General features: G+C 38.3%; 1 protein-coding gene across 2 annotated transcripts in view; it reads left to right on the top strand.

Moving 5' to 3' along the window:
• The window catches only part of XPO5 (exportin 5), a 39,040-nt gene extending 17,099 nt beyond the window's left edge, over positions 1–21,941 (top strand). The window contains exons 18-33 of one of the 2 annotated variants that reach the window (XM_034428095.3): positions 155–354; positions 2,537–2,636; positions 3,585–3,766; positions 9,782–9,882; positions 12,301–12,397; positions 12,682–12,818; positions 13,952–14,049; positions 15,385–15,431; positions 16,453–16,547; positions 17,278–17,340; positions 17,836–17,918; positions 19,280–19,387; positions 19,532–19,672; positions 19,861–20,025; positions 20,532–20,597; positions 20,972–21,941. In XM_034428095.3, coding sequence (XP_034283986.1) covers positions 155–354; positions 2,537–2,636; positions 3,585–3,766; positions 9,782–9,882; positions 12,301–12,397; positions 12,682–12,818; positions 13,952–14,049; positions 15,385–15,431; positions 16,453–16,547; positions 17,278–17,340; positions 17,836–17,918; positions 19,280–19,387; positions 19,532–19,672; positions 19,861–20,025; positions 20,532–20,597; positions 20,972–21,001 — 1,713 coding nt within the window. In that variant the 3' untranslated portion in view covers positions 21,002–21,941. Of the gene's footprint in view, positions 1–154; positions 355–2,536; positions 2,637–3,584; positions 3,767–9,781; positions 9,883–12,300; positions 12,398–12,681; positions 12,819–13,951; positions 14,050–15,384; positions 15,432–16,452; positions 16,548–17,277; positions 17,341–17,835; positions 17,919–19,279; positions 19,388–19,531; positions 19,673–19,860; positions 20,026–20,531; positions 20,700–20,971 lie in introns of those variants that run through there. The other variant, XM_034428094.3, reaches the window with a different exon arrangement.
• Positions 21,942–22,875: the final 934 nt, after the last annotated feature.

Genomic DNA, 22,875 nt, shown 5'->3' with positions numbered 1-22,875 from the left:
AGCATAAACAAATTTTTCACCCTCTCTAAAACACGTCAGAACTGAACTGGAACCTTACCTTGAAATATTACTTCTTGTAGTACAAAATGTATCCTTGCAGTTAATCTTGTGTGGTATTTTCACTTAACCAGTTGCTTGAATCTGTTGATTATAGCCCAACTTTGACATGCTGTATAACCATGTGAAGCAGCTGCTATCAAATGAGCAGCTCCTGACTCAGATGGAGAAGTGTGCTCTCATGGAAGCCTTGGTCCTAATTAGCAACCAATTTAAGGATTATCAGCGGCAAAAAGCTTTCTTGGAAGAGCTTATGGCTCCTGTTGCTACACTTTGGTTATCTGATGAGATGAAAAGGTATGAAAAGTTTAATCAAGTCCCCGATAGACTCCAATATAAAAAAAACCCTACAGATCTGTGCTGAGCTTTTCAGTAAGCATGTATTCAGCAGTGGTGGTATTCAGCCGATTCGGACCGATTCACGCAAACTGGTAGCGGAGAACGCAGGTGGGCCCACCCACCTGTCCCGGTGCTATGCCATCATATTTAGCCACATTTTTGAGGCCGGGTGCATGCGCGGAAGGCTGAGCATATGCGCAGAAGGTGCGCGTGTGAAGCGAGCATGCGCGCAGCAAACCAGTGGTAAAAATATGTGGAACCAGGGGTGAAATTCAGCAGGTTCTGACAGGTTCTGGAGAATCGGTAGCGGGAATTTTGAGTAGTTCGGAGAACCGGCAAATACCACCTCTGGCTGGCCCAAGAGTGGGGTGGGAATGGAGATTTTGCAATATCCTTCCCCCAGGAGTGGGGAGAGAATGGGGATTTTGCAGTATCCTTCCTCTGCCACACCCACCAAGCCACACCATGCCCACCAAGCCACGCCCACAGAACCAGTAGTAAAAAAATTTGAATTCCACAACTGTGTGGAACCCACCTCTGGTATGCAGCTATTTTAATTCATTGTGGTTGTGCATAAGAAATGCTTTTGTGCAGGCATTTATTAAAGCTTTTCTTGTTTTGAGTTCAGTGTGCAAGAATATGGTATTTGGTAAATGTTGTTCTTTTACCTTTAGAAATTTTTCTAATTAAATATTTAGGTTGCCTCCAGAATAAAATGGAGTAAAAGAGAGGACAGAGATACATGTCTTCAGTAGAAGTTATTAATATAAAAGACAGTAGCTGCTGCTCCTCCCATTGAGTTTACAACTTCCAGCTCCTTTTCCATGCCAGTGTCATTTTTGGAAAACTCACCACACAGTACAGTTGACATAATTAGCACATGCAGAAATGAAGCCAATCAATTCAGCTATTCTGATTACCATTTATTTCCAGTTTTCAGGAAAGTTTAGAACAGCAGAGTTCTGTGGCAGTCATTTTATACCTCTGATGGAATATTGTTGCAAGAAATGAGAATTACTGGCAACTTCACACCATATACAATATATGAGTTCCATGGGTGTGAACTGCATCAAAGATCTTTGAAAGTTAAAAGTGAGAAGAGAAAATGTGCTTAATATCGATGGATGATGTTGATAAAAATAGTAGATGGGCTTTTTCCACTGGCATCTAATATGGTATAAATTTATTTTTATTTATATCCTGCCTTTATTATTTTTATGAATAACTCAAGGCAGTGAATATATCCAACATATCTTTGTCCATCTTTTTTTTTTTTTGCTTTAATTTATATGCCGCCCTTCTCCGGAGACTCAGGGCGGCTTACAATGCGTTAAGCAATAGCCTTCATACTTTTGTATATTTATACAAAGTCAGTTTATTGCCCCCACAATCTGGGTCCTCATTTCATCTACCTTTGAAAGGATGGAAGGCTGAGTCAACCTTGAGCCTGTTGAGATTTGAACTTGCAGTAATTGCAAGCAGCAGATGTTAATAACAGTGTGCTTTAGTCCACTGTACTACAGGCTCTTGTTACAACTCTGTGAGGTGAGTTGGGCTGACAGAGAGTGACTGGCCAAAAGTCACCTATCTGGTTTCATGGTTAAAGTGGGACTTAGGTTAAGAGAATAAATGGTTAACCTATTGTGATTAAAAATGGATCTTTCATCTTTTACTGTGAGAAAATAAAATTAAGAGGCATGCAAATGCAAAAAAAAAAAAAATGCAGACTTCTTATGCAAAGAGCAGTAGGGATCACCTTTCTCAACTTTAAAATCATCTTCACAGAAAATTGCAAGAAAGACATGTAGAATAGTCCATTAAGTGAGATACTGTAGCAAACTCATTTATAACCCAGATTGAGATCAGATTGTACACATGGTAATATCTAATAACATCTTACGCATACATATTCAGAAATCCATCCTATTGAATTTAATGAGGTGCTTGTTTGGATTTCAACTTACAAATCTTTTTATCTTGGTTTGCTCTAATCTGTCACTGTAGATTTAATATCACAAGTATTCATGGATCTAACTTAATAATAGTGTTTCATTTCAACTAACTTCCATAACTCATTAGATTGAATTGGTTTCTTGGAATAAAATATGTTTGTGGCTCTGTTTTCTGCTATCACACACAGAGTTCTGATGAATCCTGAAGATTTTATCCGGTATGTTGGTGCTGATAATAGAATTGTAGATCCCATCATGGAAGATCCCTGTGGTTTGAATCGTTCCAGAGTGAGTATTAAGTTGTCAGAAAATATGGAATTCAGAAAAAAGAGATTTGCCCATATTGCTGAAAATTTATCCTTAGTGAGTAGTGGATAGTCTTAGGAAATAACAGTGGTATATGATGTGTGATCTGAACACAGATATGCTGAGATCTACACATGCTTTTGGGCAAGAAGAAATCACAGTAGGGGTTGTTGTTGCTTTGTCTTTCTGTTTGCATAATTTTAAGTGGGCCCAAGTAAGCTTAAAGTTATTTGCCTTATCTAGGTGCTAGTTGGAAGGGGATTATCCTAAAATACTAAAATGTTTCCTTTTGCATAGTAGTAGTTGACTTCTTTCAAGATGGGTCATAATAGATCTCAGCTCATTAATCTGAAACTCTTAGATTTGCTATTTCCTTTTTGTCACACTATATGGCATAGACTATAAAGATTGCATCAGTCAGTTTATTGTTCCACAAGATCTTTTCATAGTTAAGATATGAGCTTCCCCGAATGGCACTCAGTTTTTCTTAAAAGTAATTATCTTTTTGTATCAATTAAATATGGTCAGGCCTTCTCAATTAATTTGGGTTTTAAATGACCGATTTATATACAGCTATGTTTTGAGAAGAGTCTAGAACACCCTGGAATGTAATGATAAATAGGAGAAGAGAGATGACTAGAGAAAGCTCTAGAATAAGACAGGGAAAAGTGAGTTTATGGATAATTTATACACAATAATAGTTTTATATAGGTTTTTAAAAAACCATTCACAGTTCCATTCATCTCAAAGATACATGAAGTAATATATATGTGCATTCATCACATGTAATTATGTATATATAGTTAAGAATGTCTTTATTGCAATTGAGGGACATAGTTATATCTAAAACAATTTTCTTGAGACATTTTAACTCTTCAGTGTTCTTAGACTGACTTTTCAAGTAATTTCTGTGTCTTTTACTTTGTATAGATAAGCTTTTGTGTATACACAATTCTGGGAGTTATAAAACGAGCTCGTTGGCCCGCTTCCTTGGAAGAGGCAAAAGCTGGAGGATTTGTGGTGGGATATACACCTAATGGCAATCCAATCTACCGTAACCCCTGCTCAGTGCAGATCCTAAAACTTTTTGACAACTTGCTTGCTCTGATAAGGTGGGTCAATATGACACGATCCTCATTTCATAGAATGTGCTTCCTATTTCCCCTTAAAGTGAATGGTGGCATCTGTTGAAATATTTTATAGTAAAGCATGTAAAGAATAGAGGAGAAAAGGGAACCCTTGGCTTTATCCTGCCAATTGGACTGTATGTTTTGTGGGAGTCTTCCAATTTCCCATTACATAAAATTAAGACCAGCTTTTCTTAATAGTCTTCATATATTTTGAACCCTGTCAGTCAAGTCACATCTTCAGTCTTACTCTTTGCTTCTCATGTATCTATTGTTAAAGGATTTTTGTATTAAGCCTGTAAGTTCATCTTGAGGGAGTAGGGAACTAGTCAGTGACACCATTGGTGAATGTCTTGTGGCTCTCTTTATTTGAGCAGCCTCTCGATTAGGAATATTTTTTGTTTGTTTACCTTGAGAGAGGGAGGAATAATCAAATGAAATGGCAGTACTGAACTGATAATACAATCCCATATTAAATAGCTTTATCTTCCAGAACTTTGGAGTAGAGAGTATCATTCCAACCTAATTCAGAGGAACAATATTTACTTGTATGCAGTTTGCTAGAGTGATCAGACCCAAAGAGAACAGTGTTCCTGCACTTCTCGTAGCTTATGTACTTCCTTTTCGCCAGTATTGGAATGAAAGGGGAGCTGCTGCATCAGGCACAGCCTTTTTAAAGTGAAGGATAAATAGTCTCTGAGAACTGATCTTGAAATGATGGGTCCTGCATATGTACCTATCACAGCTTGAGAATCAAAACTCAGCCTGCTGTATGCTCTTTCTCAGAAACAAGCCTTACTGAATTCAGCATGATGGCATCTGAAAAGATATAACTGAAGGATCTAGTTCTCTTTCAGGGCCTATAATTACCAATTATTTTAATTTTTCCTTATAAATAGTAAAATAAAATTCTTTATACATTCTTTATATATTCTTTGTCATGTGTACATAAGAATAGACTTAAGTATAAACTGCATATTTGAAGCAGATTTTTTTCTAATCAAATACCAAATAATCACATTTACTATTCATTATTGGTTCTCCAAATGATCTAATCCTATTTTCAGTACTTGTTCCCATTCATTCATTATAGCAGAACAATGTTGGGGGTTAGATACTATTTGGGTTAGCATCCATTCAAAATCATGCACAATTTTCCTTAAAACTACATCCTGGTTCTCCTACAAATCTACAACATAACATGCATTTTCACTGATCAATGAATTCCTTTTTTCATACATACCAGACAATCTAGATGACACTAGTTCAAATTATTTGATATACACCTTAGTTGTTTTATTCATAATTAAATTTAAACCTTGCCTTGGTTCACAAAAATGGGACGTACCATTTTTTTCCTTAACATGTATTCATTGACATCCTCTACCATAAATATCTTGTACAATCCAAGTTGTAATCATCTACATCTTGCCAACAGATGCGAGCCGGAACATTGGGCGTTGCTGTACATAGTAGCTCTAATATAATAAATTTTAGTAAGATAGAGCAAGTGTACATTAGATTACCATTCTTAGTTGGACCCAGGGCACAGACAGCATTTTCTGTTAACTGTAAGGATGAAGCAGTGGTCAAGTTCGGCACGCTCTTTCACAAGCACAGTCAAAGCTAGTTTTTGTTCCATACTTCTCTGTGCAAGCTAGAATAACTAATCCAGGGTTTATCTGACTAATCAACATACTGCTGCCTACATCCCACTAACTAGGATGCATAATCATTCACAGTAACTATAGGGTATAAAATACAAGCAAAATTCAGTATTTATGACTGTCACAGTTTGCAGGAAACAAACAATATGGGTGCCGGTATGTTTGTAAAAGAAATGGTGTCTTAGACATGTTAAATTGGGGAACTTGAAAGATGATAGGATAGACCCTTTCATGTTACAAATTTTGTATCATTTTGTGTCCTGATAATATATTCCTTTATAAAGAAAGGCCCCTATAAGTACAGAACTAATGCAAAAGGGAATGGTTTGAGCGCTAGAGCCTTCCTCTTCTTTCAGAATTTGTTTTTATCCCTATTTAGAAGCATTGCAGTCTCATTATGTCAGCTAATATTTTTTTTGTTGACGTATTGAAATTACAGAGGCATATATCCTCTTTCATTTAAATGCCCCATATCTGTGTCTTGGTGGCTTTTGTGGAGGTAAATTGTGTTTGTCCACAACTTGTTCCCAGCGTAAATCACTCCATCTTGAATGATAGAGTTAAGTAAATGGCTCTTCTTTTGGTTTCTCACATGGAAATTTGTGTTCTGTGTGACAAATGAAGCTGTGAATATAGCTGACCATTTGAAAAAAGGCGAATTATGAGTATAAAACTTCCACAGCTGTGTCATTGGGTAGAGAACAGCGTAATTGTATACATATCACAAAACTGCACTCAATGAAGGCTTTTTTATTTAGGGAATCTACTGCGGTGCAGTAAAAGTTGCTTTTAGTTGAACTGTTGTGTTGGCTGATTATTCACATCTTGTTGGGTGTTTCTCAGGTCTTTTCCTTTTCTGTTGTCTGAAGAAAATGTATCATTAGTAATTCATTATTTCTAATACACCTTGTAGTTTTGTTATTGCTGTCTTATTGCATGCTTTATTTTGCTAGAATGAGAGCTAATGCAGCATTTGGATGTGAAGCAAATAATGCTTCCATTCCAGAACGGAACTTTCACTACACATGTTAACAGCTTATAAAGGGGCCACACCTTTTCTTGGGCTTGTATGTAGTACCCAGGCTCAAGAAAATACTCAGCTGAATTAAGTAATTAATTAACACATGACTGATTGATTTCTGTTTCTGATGCATGCATATCTGTGAACCTACATAGCTATGGGTGAGCCAAGGAAAGGCTGCCTCTCCTTTACAAGCTACCAAGAGGTACAGGTACTCTTCACTTAATGACAACAGTTGGGAACAGAATTCCATCACTAAGCAAGGTGGTTGTAAATTGAAAAGATGTGTGACTACAATGACTTACAATCACAGTTCCTGTTGCAGCCATTGAAGGAATCAAGCACGGTCATTAAGTGTGATGTCCCATGATCACGGCTTGTGACTTCCTGCCAGTTCCCCCATTGATTTTGTTTGATGGAAGCTAGCAAAGAAGGTTGCAAATAGTGGTCACATGAAACTGTGACGACTGCAGTTTTGAAGACGTGTCATAAGACCCGTCATTCAGTGCTTTCATAACTTTGAGCGATTGCTGAACAAGTGGTCATTAAGTATGGACTACCTGTATAACAAAGATACTCATGGCAGATCCAAAGCATATCTGCTTCAGATTTGAGGGCCCTATCTTTTAGTTAGAATTTTCTTGGCCAAATTAATGGTTACTTGGCCTGTTACACAGAGCTCATAGAATCTTGTATGGCAACCATCTCCCCCTAGGACTGACTTTTATAGTCTGCCAGAAAATCAAATGCATGCAGATGCAGAATTGTTCTGTGGTCACTATGCAAATTATTCTTTAAGTAACCTGCAGAGGCAATCTAACTCTTTTACCCTGATTTTCCTTCCTGCAGCCACCATTCTGATATTATGAAGATGCAGGAACAAAAGGGAAGAGGGCAACGGAGGAGACTGGATGAGGAACAGGAGAGGGTGTTTTAAAGGGTCAGCAAGGTTGTGCAGCTAGGTCAGGCTACTATGAAAAGGAGAAGGAAATGCCTTCCAAGCAAAATTACACATTTTAAAATGGCATTGTATGTGTGATCTTGATAAACATCCAAAGTAGTATCATAATCACTTCCTACACAATTTGGGGACATGTAAACACATCAAGGAAATTGATGGCATTGGTGGCATTGCCAAAATGTTCACTGCCATGCTACAAATTTAATTGATATTCCATTGAGTGCTTTCTAGTATGGGAAAAGAATTTGCAGGTCACTGAAAGGCATCTTTCAGTGTCTCTTCTCGAGTTTTGCTTTCCCCTGGAGCTAATGCATCAACTTTCACTGTTATTTCAAATATCAAATCTTTTTTGTATCAATTTTTGTATCACACACACACACACACTCATGCCATTTTGATTCCAGTATATGTTTGGAAATATTGACTGCATTAAGTTGTGGTCAATCACATTGACCGAACATTAAAAATATGTTTTCAGCTCTTTAGCATTCTTCAACTCCAGAAGTAACAGAGATCCATGTGAGCATAATTGTCCTTGACACATTTAACTTGGCCTATGACAAACTCCTGTTTCTTACTGATTTATTTACCAGGTTTACATCCCTCCTTGTCCTCTAGGAACTTAAGATGACTTACATATTTATTTGCAACAGTACATGCTGTTCAATCCAGTGAAGCTCAAAGCAGTTTACAACCCAAAAGCAATACCATATAAAATTAAAATAAATGGTACCACAAATCTAACATAGCAACAGCAGTTCAAGGAACAGCTACCACATCCATATCCATAGCAGAAAAATGTCCCATATCACCAATCTGGAAGGCGCTAATGGCTTTCCAAAAAAATCTTAACGATGAGAGCATTTTCTTCATACCTCTCCCTCCTTCAATTTTCCCTAGAGCAATAGTGAGGATAGCTTTTGCAGTAAGCTTTGAGCAGGATGTATTGTTTTATGCCAGTGCAGGCACTGTTACTACCATGCTGCCCAATCTAATGTTGGTTAGTTCCACGAGTTTGGAAATCCTATTCTATCTTTATCCCAAAGGTGCTTTTTTTCAAGAGGCAACTGGACTTTCTGGTTTTTCTTTGAAGACGTTTCGCTTCTCATCCAAGAAGCTTCTCCAGAGCTGAAGAAGCTTTTTGGATGAGAAAAAACAGAAAGTCCAATTGCCTCTTGAAAAAAAGCACCTTTAGGACAACCATGACCTGATGACTGAGAATCTCCATAGACATATTCTATCTTTTTTTAAAAAAAAGTTTTGGCTTAAAAGCCATTTTATCTATTGCAATATGATTTTAAGCCCCTATTCTGGTGCTTAAAGGCTTAACCAAAAGAAATAGTCACTCTCTCTTCATAATGTGATGCTTCTCCTTTCTTGCAGCCTCTGTTAGCACCCTTTGAAATGAATGGGCAGTTCACACCTCAGAACTATTGTTCCAGGCCCTCTGCAAGCTCAGGCAGACATCGCTGCAATTGGTTTCACTTTGGTCCCGTTTCTTCACAAGTATAGAGACTTCTTTTAGAGACTTCTAAAAATGACAGCTGAGACTCTGGAGAGCAAATGAGAGGCCTGCCCCTGCCACCCAACGACCTAGTCCTTTCTTTCCTTGCACTCTCTTACTTTGGGGGATTGCTGCTCTAGGGGGAACAGTCTGATCGCCTCTAGCAGCAGGCACAGAGGCAGTTTTGGCGAAGGCTGTTGGGCCCCTTGGCTGCAGAATTTGTGCTGTGCAGTTACCGAAGCCCTGAGTGGAGGTCTGAGGTCTCAAAAGGAGAGAGGTAGGTGAGACAGAGACCCTTCCTCCCCACTCAGATGGTCCATCCAGCTGCTGAGGGTCCCTCTTTAGCCTGGATGGCAAGAAAGAAGTCACCCTAGGCTGAATGGAGGTTCTTCCCTGGCAGCATGGTGTGGTTAACGCAGAGTTGTCCTGCCTTTCGGGGGGGCATCTTTCTGCCACAACATTGCTTGTAGCATGTGAGAGTATTCATAAGCTGCTGCATTCTGTCAGAGCTACCTGCCATTCTAGGCACCGTGACCCATCCTTAGGAAGGCAGTGTGTCCTGCATGGGTCCTTGCAGCCAGCGCTTCAGAGGGCCAAGGCCAGGCAAATTGGAGCAAAATGTTGTCTGGAGTAACATGAATCCTCCACACAAACTGGAGATTTCTCCATATGCCCAAGGCAGGGATGTTTTTTATTGCTAAGGAAGGGGGATCCCATGCACAAGTGCTTGGTCTCACCTTCCTCCTCACCAGATACAGGAGCTGTTTACAAGCTGAAGCCGGACTTCCACTGTCAGGGTAATTGTTAGATTCAACTTGTGATTGTAAAATATCACATTTTCTTTCAGGACCCACAACAATTTGTATATGCCAGAGATGGTGGCTAAATTGGGAGATACCTTTGCAAAGGCCTTTGATATGCTGGAAGTGGAGAAGAATGCCATCCTTGGTAAGTAGCTGCTTCTTACAGGGAAGCCCAGAGTGGAAATGTCACTTGGTACAGGTATTCCTCAACTTACGGTCATAATTGAGCCCTAAATTGCTGTTGCTAAGAGAGACAGTTAAGTGAGTTTTGGCCCATTTATGCCCTTTCTTGAGATAGTTGTTAAGTGAATCACTGCAGTTGTTAAATTAGTAGTACAGTTAAGTGTTACATTTAAGTGAATCTAACTTCCCCATTGACTCTGCTTGTCAGAAAGTCGTAAAAGGTCACATGAACCCTGGACACTGCAATTGTCACAAATATGAGTCAGGTGCCAAGCAGGCAAATTTTGACCACGTGTCCATGGGGATGCTGAAGAGTCATAAGGGTGAAAAACAGTCATAAATTAGATGTTTCAGTGCTGTTGTAACTTTAAACAGTCACTAAAGGAATGGTTGTAAGTCGAGGAATATCTGTATTAGGCTGAGCCAAATTGGAGTAAATTATGGTCCAGTCAAACTAAAACCCAGAGCCTCTGATTTTCTTAGGTTTTGAATGAAACAAATTTCAGATGGTCTGGCAAGGCAAATATGACATAAATATGCCCCTTTCTTCCCCAGCACTGCTTTCCTTGCTTTCAAGTGCAACACAATCAAACTAATCCACATACACCTTCTCCGAGTCATCGAAGCACAGTTATCACATGCAGTAATGCCTCTGTTAATGGGCCTTTTGAGGAAAGGGGACATCCATAGAAACTGAAAGTACATCATTTGTGATGTCATCTTATAACCAGTGCAAAATACATCATTTGGGATGATATAGATCTCTTGCATGATGATATTAGTATACAAATGACAAATTTATGCAAAAGAACTAAATATAATTTAGCAAAAATACTTCATTCAGTCTACATTGCAGTCAGCAAATCCCTTATTTCAGCAGAGAATGTTCATATAGAAATGTCCATTGTATCTCATGTCCACTAAATAAGGTTGAATCATGGTTTTGCTGTACTTTTACGTGACCTTTACAGACTTTCAGATTTTTTAGAATTCAAGTTTAAATCCTGACTTTTCCTTCCAAATTCAGCCTGAACTTGACTTCTCTAAACTGCTAGGAATTCAAATGCTTGCTTGCCGTTTTGTATTATATGTGGATTTATACAGGAAGAGATTTAGCAAATTTATACTGGTTATCAAAACTGGAGAAACTGGTCTAGCAAAATGGTGAGTCTTTGATCCATCTTTGCAAGGACAATAATGTCTACTCATTTTCTGTAGGGTCTCTTCTTGCAGACTAGAACAGCTAATACCCTGTTTCCCCGAAAATAAGACATCCGCTGATAATAAGCCCACTCGGGCTTTTGAGCGCTTGCGCTAAAATAAGCCTCCCCCAAAAAATAAGCCCTCTCCGAAAATATTTAAACACAGAGCTGGAAATCAGGTAAGACAGCAAGAGGAGCCCCATCTTGCTCCATGTGCCCCAAAATAATAAGACCTCCCCGAAAATAAGGCCAAGCGTTTATTTCAGGGTTCAAAAAAATATAAGACAGGGTCTTATTTTCGGGGAAACACGGTAGTCATGTCTGCCAACTTTGGAGGGATGTTATTTCCTTTCAAACCAAAGCCAAGCTCCCCTCATATATTTACAGCTCTGTCTGGTTTTCTCAGGAGTGTTTCTATTTATCCTTGCCTACTGGCAGAATAATTTTACAGAGAAAAATGTTGATGTCCACTTGCACCAAAATCACATAAACTGCCTGCAGCAAAGAAATGAACACCAGCATGTGACTGGTTTACAACTTGCTTATCCCTAGTCAAAGTATTTTTTAAATTGTGTTTATTTGATCCCAGCTCCCCAGCTGTTTTAATAAATAAGGTGGAAATTGCTAAATAATTTGACTTGATCACTCTTCAAAAAACTCAACACACAAAAGTGTTCTTTCAAAATACTTATGGTATACCCATCACATTCTATTAAACAAGGTAATTGTGTATGGGATAAGGATCTGAAGCTACTTCTGTTTTACAAATAATTTTTATTATATAAAGTTTATAATGCAGATAAGCCTGGAAAGATTTATTTACATTATGTTATGTACTGTATTATGTCTGGAAGATACTTCTACTCTAAATGTATTTGGATTTCAGTGCATCATGAGTTACATTAGTTTTCAAGCAGGTAGAAGTCTGCACAAGCATGATTATAATTAAGTTATTTTATAAAAAATCAAGAAAAAATATTGTTTTGTTCATAACTGCTCTCTGAAAGTATCACATTTTTACTGCCGTTTCTCTCAACTTTTAAATTAAAAGCATTCATGCTCCAAATTGACCTATTCCAGACATCCACAAGTAAATTTCTGTTTTTGGTAGCCAGAACTGCTCAGGTCACTGCTGAGGAGATGAATCTCTCCACTGATAGTATTTCCTCTTTTGTTAGGTCTCCCCCAGCCTTTGCTGGAACTTTATGATTCTCCTGTTTACAAAACAGTCTTGGAAAGGATGCAGGGGTTCTTCTGTACACTATATGACAATTGGTAAGAAATTAATGGATTTTCCATAATGCTATGTTACTTCACATGTGGGCTTTCTACTACTTTTCCACTATGGGACAAGGAAGATCTTTATTTGACCCAGCTGGATTTATATGTTCTTGTAACTGATTGTTATAACGTCTATAAAAAGAAAGGAATGTAGGTGGGCTAGATGGAAATTGGCCTGATACAAAATGCCAACTTTATTTTGCGCAGATAAAGTACAAGGAAGCTTTTCAAAGCAGAGTACCTTTTGGCTCTTCTAGACTGTGCTTTTTGAATTGCAGTTTCCACATTCTGGGTAGTGCTGGCTCATCCATGCAGCAAGATTTCTATGTTGTTGAGGGTCTAGCAGCTGAGCTCCTCAACTCAGCCTTCATCAATCTGGACAATATTCCTGACTACAGACTCCGCCCTATGCTTCGTATCCTTTGTCTGCTTTTTATTTATAGTTCTCTTTCCAAATTTGTTTTGATTTCCATACAATGTCCCAGCTTGAGTCTTGTTCTTAATTAGGACACTTTTCTTCTGCAACTGATCAGATCCATTATAGATTGTACCGGTAGATCTAATTCGTAAAAAAAAAAACCTAAAAGCAACCTAGATAATACAGGTAGTCCTCAATTTATGACTGCAATTGAGCCCAAAATTTCTTTTGCTAAATGAGATGGTTCTTAAGTGAATTTTGCCCCATTTTATGACCTTTCTTGCCACGGTTGTTAAGTGAATCACTGCAGTTGTTAAGTTAGTTGTAAAGTGAATCTGTCTTCCCCATTGACTTTGCTTGTTAAAAGGTCGTAAAATGTGATCACATGACAACTGTCACAAATAGGAGTCAATTGTCAGGCGTCTGAATTTTGATCACGTGACCATGGGGATGCGCAACCGTTGTAAGTGTGAAAAATAGTCATGTCACTTTTTTTAGTGCTGTTGTTAACTTTGAACAGTCACTAAATGAACTGTTACAAGTCAAGGACTACTTGTATCAGACTAGAACATAAACCTCCCAAGGTTTTTAAACAGTTTGAATAGCTCAGAATGAAGGCAGACATTTCTATGATTCTAACACGATGCAGATGTTCAGTGGGTATATGATCCTACTGAACATCTGCATCCGTTTATCCAATGTTTTTCACTGTCCAAAAGGAAAGAGAGATCCCATTTAGATCAGACTTGTAGAACTTGTAGTCTACTAAGGCAAGTATGGTTTTATTAGCTGTTTCATCCTACACTTACGTACTGAATTTTGTTACATGATGCCTCTAGTGGACTATGGCCATATCAGTGCATTGTAAAATCCTGATTTAGATTTCTAAATGAGATTTCTCTCATTCTTTCCTTGAGAATAGAATGTCTTTTGGGGTAGGGGTGTTGGAAAAAATCAGATTTATGAAAAATTCAGAGATGAGTGCATCTGCCTCTTCTGAGGTATCTGGGAGCAAAATTATCAGTTCAAGAACAGAAATCGCCATGACTGGATGAATCTAATGGTTTTCCATGGGGGAAATATAGATGTGTATTTCTGCTGCTCCACTTCTTTAACTAGTTTCATGTAAGGTGTTTTTGTGAAACCTTTGGTTGTCTCCTGCCCACCTGAACACTACGAATCTTTGATCTGCCCTATACTTGGACCACTGTTCACCTACCTACATATGGTAAGAACAAAATACTGTGTCTGAGAATACTGAGAGTGAGTTTTTTGTGGTGAAATTTTGAAAATGCTGGATTAAAAAAACAAGATCACATCTGTTTTCAGTTTCCTTGTACTTGTCATGGAGCTAATATCCTTGAAAGCATCCTTCGCTTAAGCAAAGGATTTTGCTAGGTGTGATGTGGCAAAATTCCTAGAGATATTTTTGCATATGATTAGGAATGACCCAAACCCAGTCACAGAATGCATATGTCAGGGTTCCAAGTAACACCCCCAACAAAATCAAACTCCAAGGCTTGAAGTTCCTCAAAGCTAACTTTTATTAGAGATGTCATATTGGCACATCTGGGAAACCCCAAATCTGAAAGCTTCCGGGTTTTCCTCACCCAAAAGAAAGTTCAAGTCCTTGGCCCTCACCCACATGTCCATCACACGAACCAATCAAGTACCCTCCGGGACAGAAGATACCTCCTCATTCTTCTCAGCACAGCTACAGGGCACAATAGCCTTGACTTTCTAAAAGAATTCTATTTTGACTACGTATCTTCTTCACTCTGCACAATCCCCCCTCCCACTTTCCCACAGTAGAATTTGTGGCAGGCCTGAAGGCACAAAAGTAGAAAGATGGCGTCCAGGTCAAACAGCATACTCCCCACGTCTTTCTCTCATTAATAGATACTAGTTACTATTGCTTAAAGCTTTAGCTTATAGAAGCAGATTTTGGTAAGGATTTAAAATGATCCCAAACTTAATATGGGATGCATTCCTTATTGATTTATAATATTTTAGCTATTGTTACCTCCTTATAGTATACTTGAGTTTTTTTGACAACTCAGAAATTTATTGAAAACAGCGTTGTACTGTTGTTTCATGACAAGTACTAAGAATAGACTCTGTACTGGAGATATCAGTAATAGCATGTGGTTTTCTCTCTCTGGCATTAAACTTCTGGATAAATTTTACGTGTAATGTGATATCATCTTTATGCCCTTTAAAGCAGAGTAAATTGAGAAGTGTCGGCCACTAAAGTACCCGGTGAAATTCATAGGTATATAAAAGTAACCTCCAAAATACTTAAAACTCTGAAAAATGCAGCTGAGCAAGATGTTTTGCAAAGATTTCAGTACTTTTTATAACTCTTGTAAAGAATAGAGCATAACCAAAGGAGAATAAATTAGGTAAATTTGGTGACTTGCATAGCATGAACAGGTCACTAAATTCAATTTTATCTGTCACTGAGTTTGAAGTGGTTTGATGTAGAACATACAAAACTCCGGTATACAGTATATCATTGAAATCCTTTATGTCATGTTGCTTTTTTTTTTTTTTTTTTTGCCAGAGGCTGACTCAGAAATGGCAAGTTATCAATCAGCGGAGTTTGATTTGGTAAGTCTAAGGCTTAAACAACAGAAGAGGACTGCTCTTTGAAAATTACGTTTTATTCTTTTTGTATTCTTTTTTGCATTTTGTGCTTGAAGTAGCCTTTTCTGAAAGGGTCAACTATGGTCATAAAGCAGTAAGGTTTCCTAAGACAAGAATAATGTCAGAGTAAAGTAGATAAACGAATTAAAAATCTATTTACTTTTGGCACTGGACAGATGTTCTTGCATGAAGTACGCAAAACTAAGGTGGCATAATGCAGAAGCTTTTCCCTGATTATCTGTCTAATCTCTGATTGTGGAACCCCAGAAGATTATCAACACACTGACTTACCTGAACGGCTCATTTGGAAGATGTTTGGTTACCTCATTCCCAAACTATTTAGAGCTTTTAAAGGTTTGAACCAGCCCTCTGAATTGATTTAAAAACAGACCAGCATTTTTTTAAAATGGAAAGGATTCTTCCACTTGGTGGCTACTCCTAGACAACAACCTACCTATCAGTTATACTTGAACAAGTTGAATTTTAAAAAAAATATAAAAATATCTTATGCCACAGATGCTGTTGATATTATATCCTAAAGCTATGATCCTGATCCTATTGCCGTCTCATTTAGTACAGGTTGGGCATCACTATATGGATCAGATGACCCATCTTTCATTAATATGAGAGCCGAGGTGGCGCAGTGGTTAGAGTGCAGTACTGCAGCTACTTCAGCTGACTGCTAGTTCAGCAGATCAGCGGATCAAATCTCACCAGCTCAAGGTTGACTCAGCCTTCCATCCTTCCGAGGTGGGTAAAATGAGGACCCAGATTGTTGGGGGCAATATGCTATTTAGTATACTCTCTTTGGTGTAAGCTGCCCAGAGTCCTCGGAGAGTGGGCGGCATAGAAATATGAATAATAAATAAATAATAAATAAATAAATAAATATTTTAGTATTGGTAATATGATAATAGTCAGCATCTGTTGTGCCCCTCAGGTTTCTGTTGCCGTCCTAAAATCTGTTTCCTTTATTATTCAACAGTGATGAAGATACAGTAGATGACAATCCAGAATCTCAAGAGATGTTGGAAGAGCAACTGATTAGACTGCTCACCCGAGAAGTTATGGATCTAATTGGTGGGTGAAATGATAATATATGGACACACATTTCCCTAAGCAGGAGGAATGCTATTAGTACTTTTTACAGGAATTTAGATATTACAATACTTGACAGCTACCGGATTACCTAAGTATTCTCTATTTTTCTTTTATTTTCAAAAATGCTCTTGTTCGTCTTATGATTGTCAAGATGTTCCTTTATCAGCGGTAGGTTAATAAGATAGGCCTAATTATTTTCAAACATTGTTCTTGGATGTTGATCTCCAGTATGAAAAGATAGTGACAAATAAGCAGCAAGAAAAGAGCATCAGCCATTTTCTACAGCATATTCTCATTTACTAAATACTAGATCAAAATTGTTTGAGAGCATGTCTTGTAGTGTGTGATAGTTTAATAAGGAATTTCTCAGAATACACATTCATGTAGAGTCTGGCCTTATTTCTTCTTCCTTGGCTTTTATCATTTGACTATTATGTCCAAATCATTTGAACAGTTGGAATTCCTTGCTCTTACCATGGTGATATCAGAAGCGGCTTAGAGGAAATAATGCTCCAAATCACATTTTGCTTTGTTCACTTAATATAAAAAAGATTTGCATTCCTTTTTTTTTAATGAACTGAGATTTTTCAGTGTAAGATGCATTTCAAAGTTTTGCAAAGTAAAAATTAAATGATATTGAAAGGAATTCTTGAAAGGAAGGCATCGTGTCTCATTGACTGATATTTATCTTTTTTTGATGTATTTGTAGCTGTTTGCTGTGTGTCAAAAAAAGGTGCTGAGCAGAATAATACAGTTACTGCAGATGGAGACGGTAGGTAAAAGTCTTGTTCATTCTGCTACCCTTGAGATTTGAATTGAATTGGTCCTACATGTATAAATATTTTGTGGCTAACTTAATTTTTTTTAAAAGGTTATTCTTCTTGTTCTATAAATACCTTTGGACTTAGGAACCACTTCAGTAGTTTGTTAGCAAGGAATCAAAGCAACACTTCAGGAATCAGTGACACAATATCCCAGCCCAAAAATGGATGTAAGAATCTTAATGATCCATGGCTCCAAGAGCAGTATTTCTTCACTGCAGTTTTTTTTCTCACATTGATTATCCCCAGAGATTCATATTTTGGCTTGCTGTTCTATAGGTCATCTGCCTCCTCTTGACACTTTCTGGTACTATGACTTCAAGATAAACGGAACTGTGAAGAAATACATTTCTGTGTGTGTCCTGCCAGCATTTTTGATACATCTGCAGATATCTGATCAAGATATGGTTAATAATGAATCTTATTCACATTATTTTCTCTGATAGATGAGGAGATGATGTCCACAGAGGTGACTCCATCAACCAGCTCTGAGCTCACTGAATTGGGCAAATGCTTAATGAAACAAGAGGTAAGGAAACTCTGGTTCAATATTGTCGAATTGAAGGATTCACTTTAACTCGTGGAAATATAGTCTGATAATACTTCTTCCTGCTACTCATTATTTGGGGGAATTCGTTCTTTTATTTTAGCCCCCTATATATTTTTTTTAGAATAAATTCAGGAGATGAGCAATTCTGAACATCTTTGTTCAAAATAGATGATGAGATAGATAGATAGATAGATAGATAGATAGATAGATAGATAGATAGATAGATAATAGATAAAAATGCAGTCATATACTGTCATTTTGTATGAAATTACAGCAGTCCCAGTTGCCAACATAACCCCAGGATCATGGAAGCCATTAAGTGAGGACTTCACATGACTTCCTTGTAAGAACAGTCCCCAGGAGTCCCCAGCAAGCAGACTAGTGGATGAGAGCTACAGGCCAAGGGGTTGCTGTGGGAGCTAGGGATCATGGGGCTTGCTAGCAGCACTCCTTGGCAGTGGCCTTCAGCAGTCGTGGCTCATGCCACTGTTCCCAGCACCTGCCAGCCTCAAGCCCCATGCTCCCTAGTGCCCACCCACAGAATTAGCCACCCTACCCGTAGCTCTCAACTGGCCTGCTTGCCTGGGAATCCTGCCTCTTCCTTGACAAAGAAGATAACAAAAATAAACTGGTGGTGATGGGGTGGCAATCGTGAATGCAGACAGGCCCACATTTTTATCACATGACTGCAGGCAATGCAATGGTTTGAACATCGGTCATGGATCCTTTTTTGTCAGTGCCATCATAACTTTGAGGACTATCTGTAGACTCTCTTCCTGATTCAGCAGGAAAGGACTCTTTCTTCTGTTTTTGAAGAAAAGAAAAAGCATTCTTTCTCCTGTAACCTCATTACATTACCAGTTATATTCCAGCAGCCCTAGGGTGGGATCCCTGTCGGGGGGAAAAAATGTCCGTAAATTTAGAAATTACATACAGAAGATTCAGTAAAAATCTGCTTTTTAAACACTCTTAAAAGCCATTGCTTTTGTGAAAAAAATTAATTTATCATGAATAATGTCTTTTTATAAGAATATAGAAATATTGTGGCCAATGCTAGTTCTGTGGGGAAATAGGGTGATTCATCTTTTTCTGCTTGATTCATCTGACAAAGAAATATATTTTTGTGCTTCAAGAAACATCTAGAGTTCTTATGTTACCATTTTAAAATGTAAGACTCAGCCGCCCTGAGTCTTCGGAGAGGGGCGGCATATAAATTGAATTAATTAAATTAAATTAATTAAATTAAATTCTGCCCCATAATGAAGAGTGCCTTGACCCATAAGACAGAAAAATCCTGTAAGGCTGTAACTGGTCTAACTTTCTTTTTATTTTTCCCCAAGAATGTCTGTACTGCTTTGCTAATTACAGCCTTCACATCCCTTTCCTGGAAGGATACTTTGTCCTGTCAAAGAACTACCACCCAACTCTGCTGGCCATTGCTCAAACAGGTACCTCGATACTGAGTTTAGAAGGATACAAAGTGGTGAATGTGATAAAAGGGTATTGCATTAAATAAGATAGGGGTAAATATCATAATTTTGGAAAACAGCCCCTTTTCCCCATCTTGTTTCACTGCAATCTCTCTGCCATAGGTGCTCACAAAGAATATGATGATCCCTGAAGCAGTGACCTGGTTTTTCACAAGCGTACTGAAAGGATTACAGGTTCACGGACAACATGATGGCTGTATGGCAGCACTTGTCCACTTGGCTTTCCAGATCTATGAAGCTTTGGTAAGGAATGGAGGAGAAAATCTATTTCCATATCTGCTGCTATTTTTGCAGTTTAGTGCCACTCCAAATCCAAGGCTCATTTTGGTGGGATGCAAAGTTCTGAACATATCAGTGGTTAATTCCCTCTTTGGAAATAGCCATTTCTCTTCTGGCAAAGGTCCCTCCTGATTCTTCTTTGTTATTTAAAGCGTCCACGCTATGCTGAGTTGAAAACAGTGATGGAACAAGTCCCAGAAATCCAGAAAGATTCCCTGGAGCAGTTTGATTCCAAACTACTCAACGTAACGCTTCAGAAGGTGGCAGACAAAAGGCGGAAGGACCATTTCAAACGCCTAATTGCCGGCTGCATAGGGGTAAGACACGATGTCAAGCAACAGAGATATCTAATTTCTCAGAAGGATAAGCATGTTTTTCTTCCCCTCTGTGGGACTTTAATCAATGTCAGAGCTTACCTGTTCAGCCCATTAGTTGTGACTCATGTTACACAAATCCTAAACTGTGATGGTAGAAACACTGGGTACTTGTGGAGCTCTAACCATATAGCCTTTATTATTCTATGATTCAAGATATTCTCCAGAACTTATCTTTCTCAGGCCATCCATGGCTCATTACCTACTCCCTGCTTAACTGCTACAGAATATATAGCACTTGATACTTTGTTTCTGGCTTTGACTGACTTGAAGTTGATTCCAGTTAAACTCAGCCCATGTTGAACAACCCAGGATACAGGAACAAGTCTCCACAGAGGGTCATAACACCATGGAGTGAGGGGGGAGGAAATTCTACAATTTTAGCGTAGGCAATTCTTGTTGGAATATTTCTATGCATTGTTTGCCTATTCATTTTTGTTTCCTTACAGAAGCCCCTAGGAGAACAATTCAGGAAAGAAGTCCACATCAGAAACCTTCCATCTCTTTTCAAGAAGGTGAAAGCACCCCTAGGAACAGACGTTTTTGAGAACAATGAAGAGGAAATCCTCATTGCCCTCTTTGAGCCATAAGCTGAAGACAATTCCACTTTTTCCTCCTTTATACTCTGTGTTGTTTCACAGTAGCCATATTTCCTTTGTTTACTCCTTTCCTGAGCCCTGATACAATTCTCACTGGCCTTTTTTTGGGCGGGGGGGGGGGATTTTCTAGCTCCACTTACAGCTGTTGGATGATGGTTGCTCAGGCATTCCAGTCCAACTGTCATTTGGCCAGTTCTTTATGAACAACCCTTCATACATGCATACAGTACTTGACCGGGGAAGGGAGAAGGTTCTGCAGCCTCTCATTCTCTCTGCTACTTCTCCTTCAGGACACCTGTATTGTTGCTGCCTCAACATGACACTAATAGGAGACTCCTGCTTCCCTGTTGGAAAAAGACACCTTGGATGAATAAATGCAGATGTGCATATTGGGCGATGATGAATCACTAAGTTACGCTAACTCAAAAGTTGTATTACTTTGATTACTTTTGAGAAGTAGCACTTGGCCATATGTTCCACCAAACCAAGCACCATTGAGAAACTGGGAGTGAAAACATTTTTTTTAATTCAACCAAGCCTCAGGAAGCCTCAGATTAAACATCCTCTTCTTTGCCCTAGAAACATTGTTGAAATAGGTATTCTAGCTGCAATCAGTCCTCAGCTGTCAAAAGTAAGAATTTTCTAAACACAAGGAATTCAGAACTATTTTATACTAACTATAACTTCTGTTGAAACGCTCCCCCTGAATGTAAAATGCAGTACAGTTCTGGATAATTTTGTTCAGTGTCTGATGGTACAGAATGCCTCCAGGCCAGGTCTTAAGTGTTTGTTTATCCGAGAGAGCGATAGAATGTGGGCATAAATTTGCCAGATTTTAATTTTCAGTCTGAAGAATTAGTATCAAATAGAAGGACTTTCCTTAGTGGCTGCTGTAATAGCTTGACTACAGATATAACAGAATGGTGTTTTTCAATTAAGCGGCTTAGTAGTGTATACACATCTGGTTACATGAAAGAAAACAGGTCTTAATATTGATATTTGGATACTCACTAGTAGCCAGACTTCACTCTGACTTGTTTATAATCCTGATCTCAGTGTAACATTAATTTAAACCAAATTCCCCTGTTAAATAGCTTTGGAATCTAGCCTAACTGTATTTATTGTGTCTTAATTACATTTTAATTTACTGTGCCCGTAATAGCATTTAAAACAACTGAGGGTGTGTTTTTTTTGTAGAGATGATGTATCTGAAGATGTCTCTAAATCAATGTCAGTAAAAATCTCTTCATTTTATACAAACATTGCTCTTCCTTTGCATTAACTCTTCACACCTTTTTTGAACATCACCACCATGGCTGCTCTCTGGGTCAAACACTGCAATTATGAGAATTACATACTTAATACAAAACATGCTGCCCTGACTGAAGCACTCCTGCTCAACACATTAAATCAGCTGCATCCTTTGGAAGGCCCGGTCAACTACTTCAAAAGATGTACCTGATTGTGCATGCACAAGTATTTTCAGAGAAACCTTTAGTAAACTTTACACATACAGTAAATAAGCATAGGGTGCAAAGCCTGCAGATGCTTTAATGCATCAAGCTTTTGTGTGAATGTTTTGTCTTGCTTTATTAATGTATTTATCAAATACATTATTTTACGTTTGGGGTAAAAATTAGACATTCTTACCAAAGTTGGGCAACTCCAGTTTTTTGAGGCTAATATGATTGTTCCATAAATTAAAAATAACATTTTTGATGACAAAGTAGCGCAAGGAGCTACAACAATTTTTGTCCTGTGCCTTCTACTCTTCATAATGTTATATGTTACCAAAGGTTATATACTTGGCTCATATACTTCAAAGACATATATACAACAATATTCCTGTTAAGAGATGGTTTCTTGCAGCTTTTTTTTTTTAATTTGATTTATATGCCGCCCTTCTCCGTAGACTCAGGGTGGCTTACAATGCGTTAAGCAATAGCCTTCATACTTTTGTATATTTATACAAAGTCAGCTTATTGCCCCCACAAACTGGGTCCTCATTTAACCTACCTTAGAAAGGATGGAAGGCTGAGTCAACCTTCAAAATTAAGTCAAGCTTAATTTTTCTACTGGGCCTGGTGGCTCAGCAGACTGATAGCATTGTGATTAACACCAGCTGTCTGCAATTACTGTAAGTTCGAATCTCACCAGGCTCAAGGTTGACTCAGCCTTCCATCCTTTCTAAGGT

Source organism: Pantherophis guttatus, chromosome 1 (genome assembly GCF_059756535.1).
Source record: "Pantherophis guttatus breed Tessera chromosome 1, ASM5975653v1, whole genome shotgun sequence".
NCBI lineage: Eukaryota > Metazoa > Chordata > Lepidosauria > Squamata > Colubridae > Pantherophis > Pantherophis guttatus.
The sequence above is the reverse complement of the archived record's forward strand: the minus strand, read 5'-3'. Positions and strand labels throughout refer to the sequence as shown.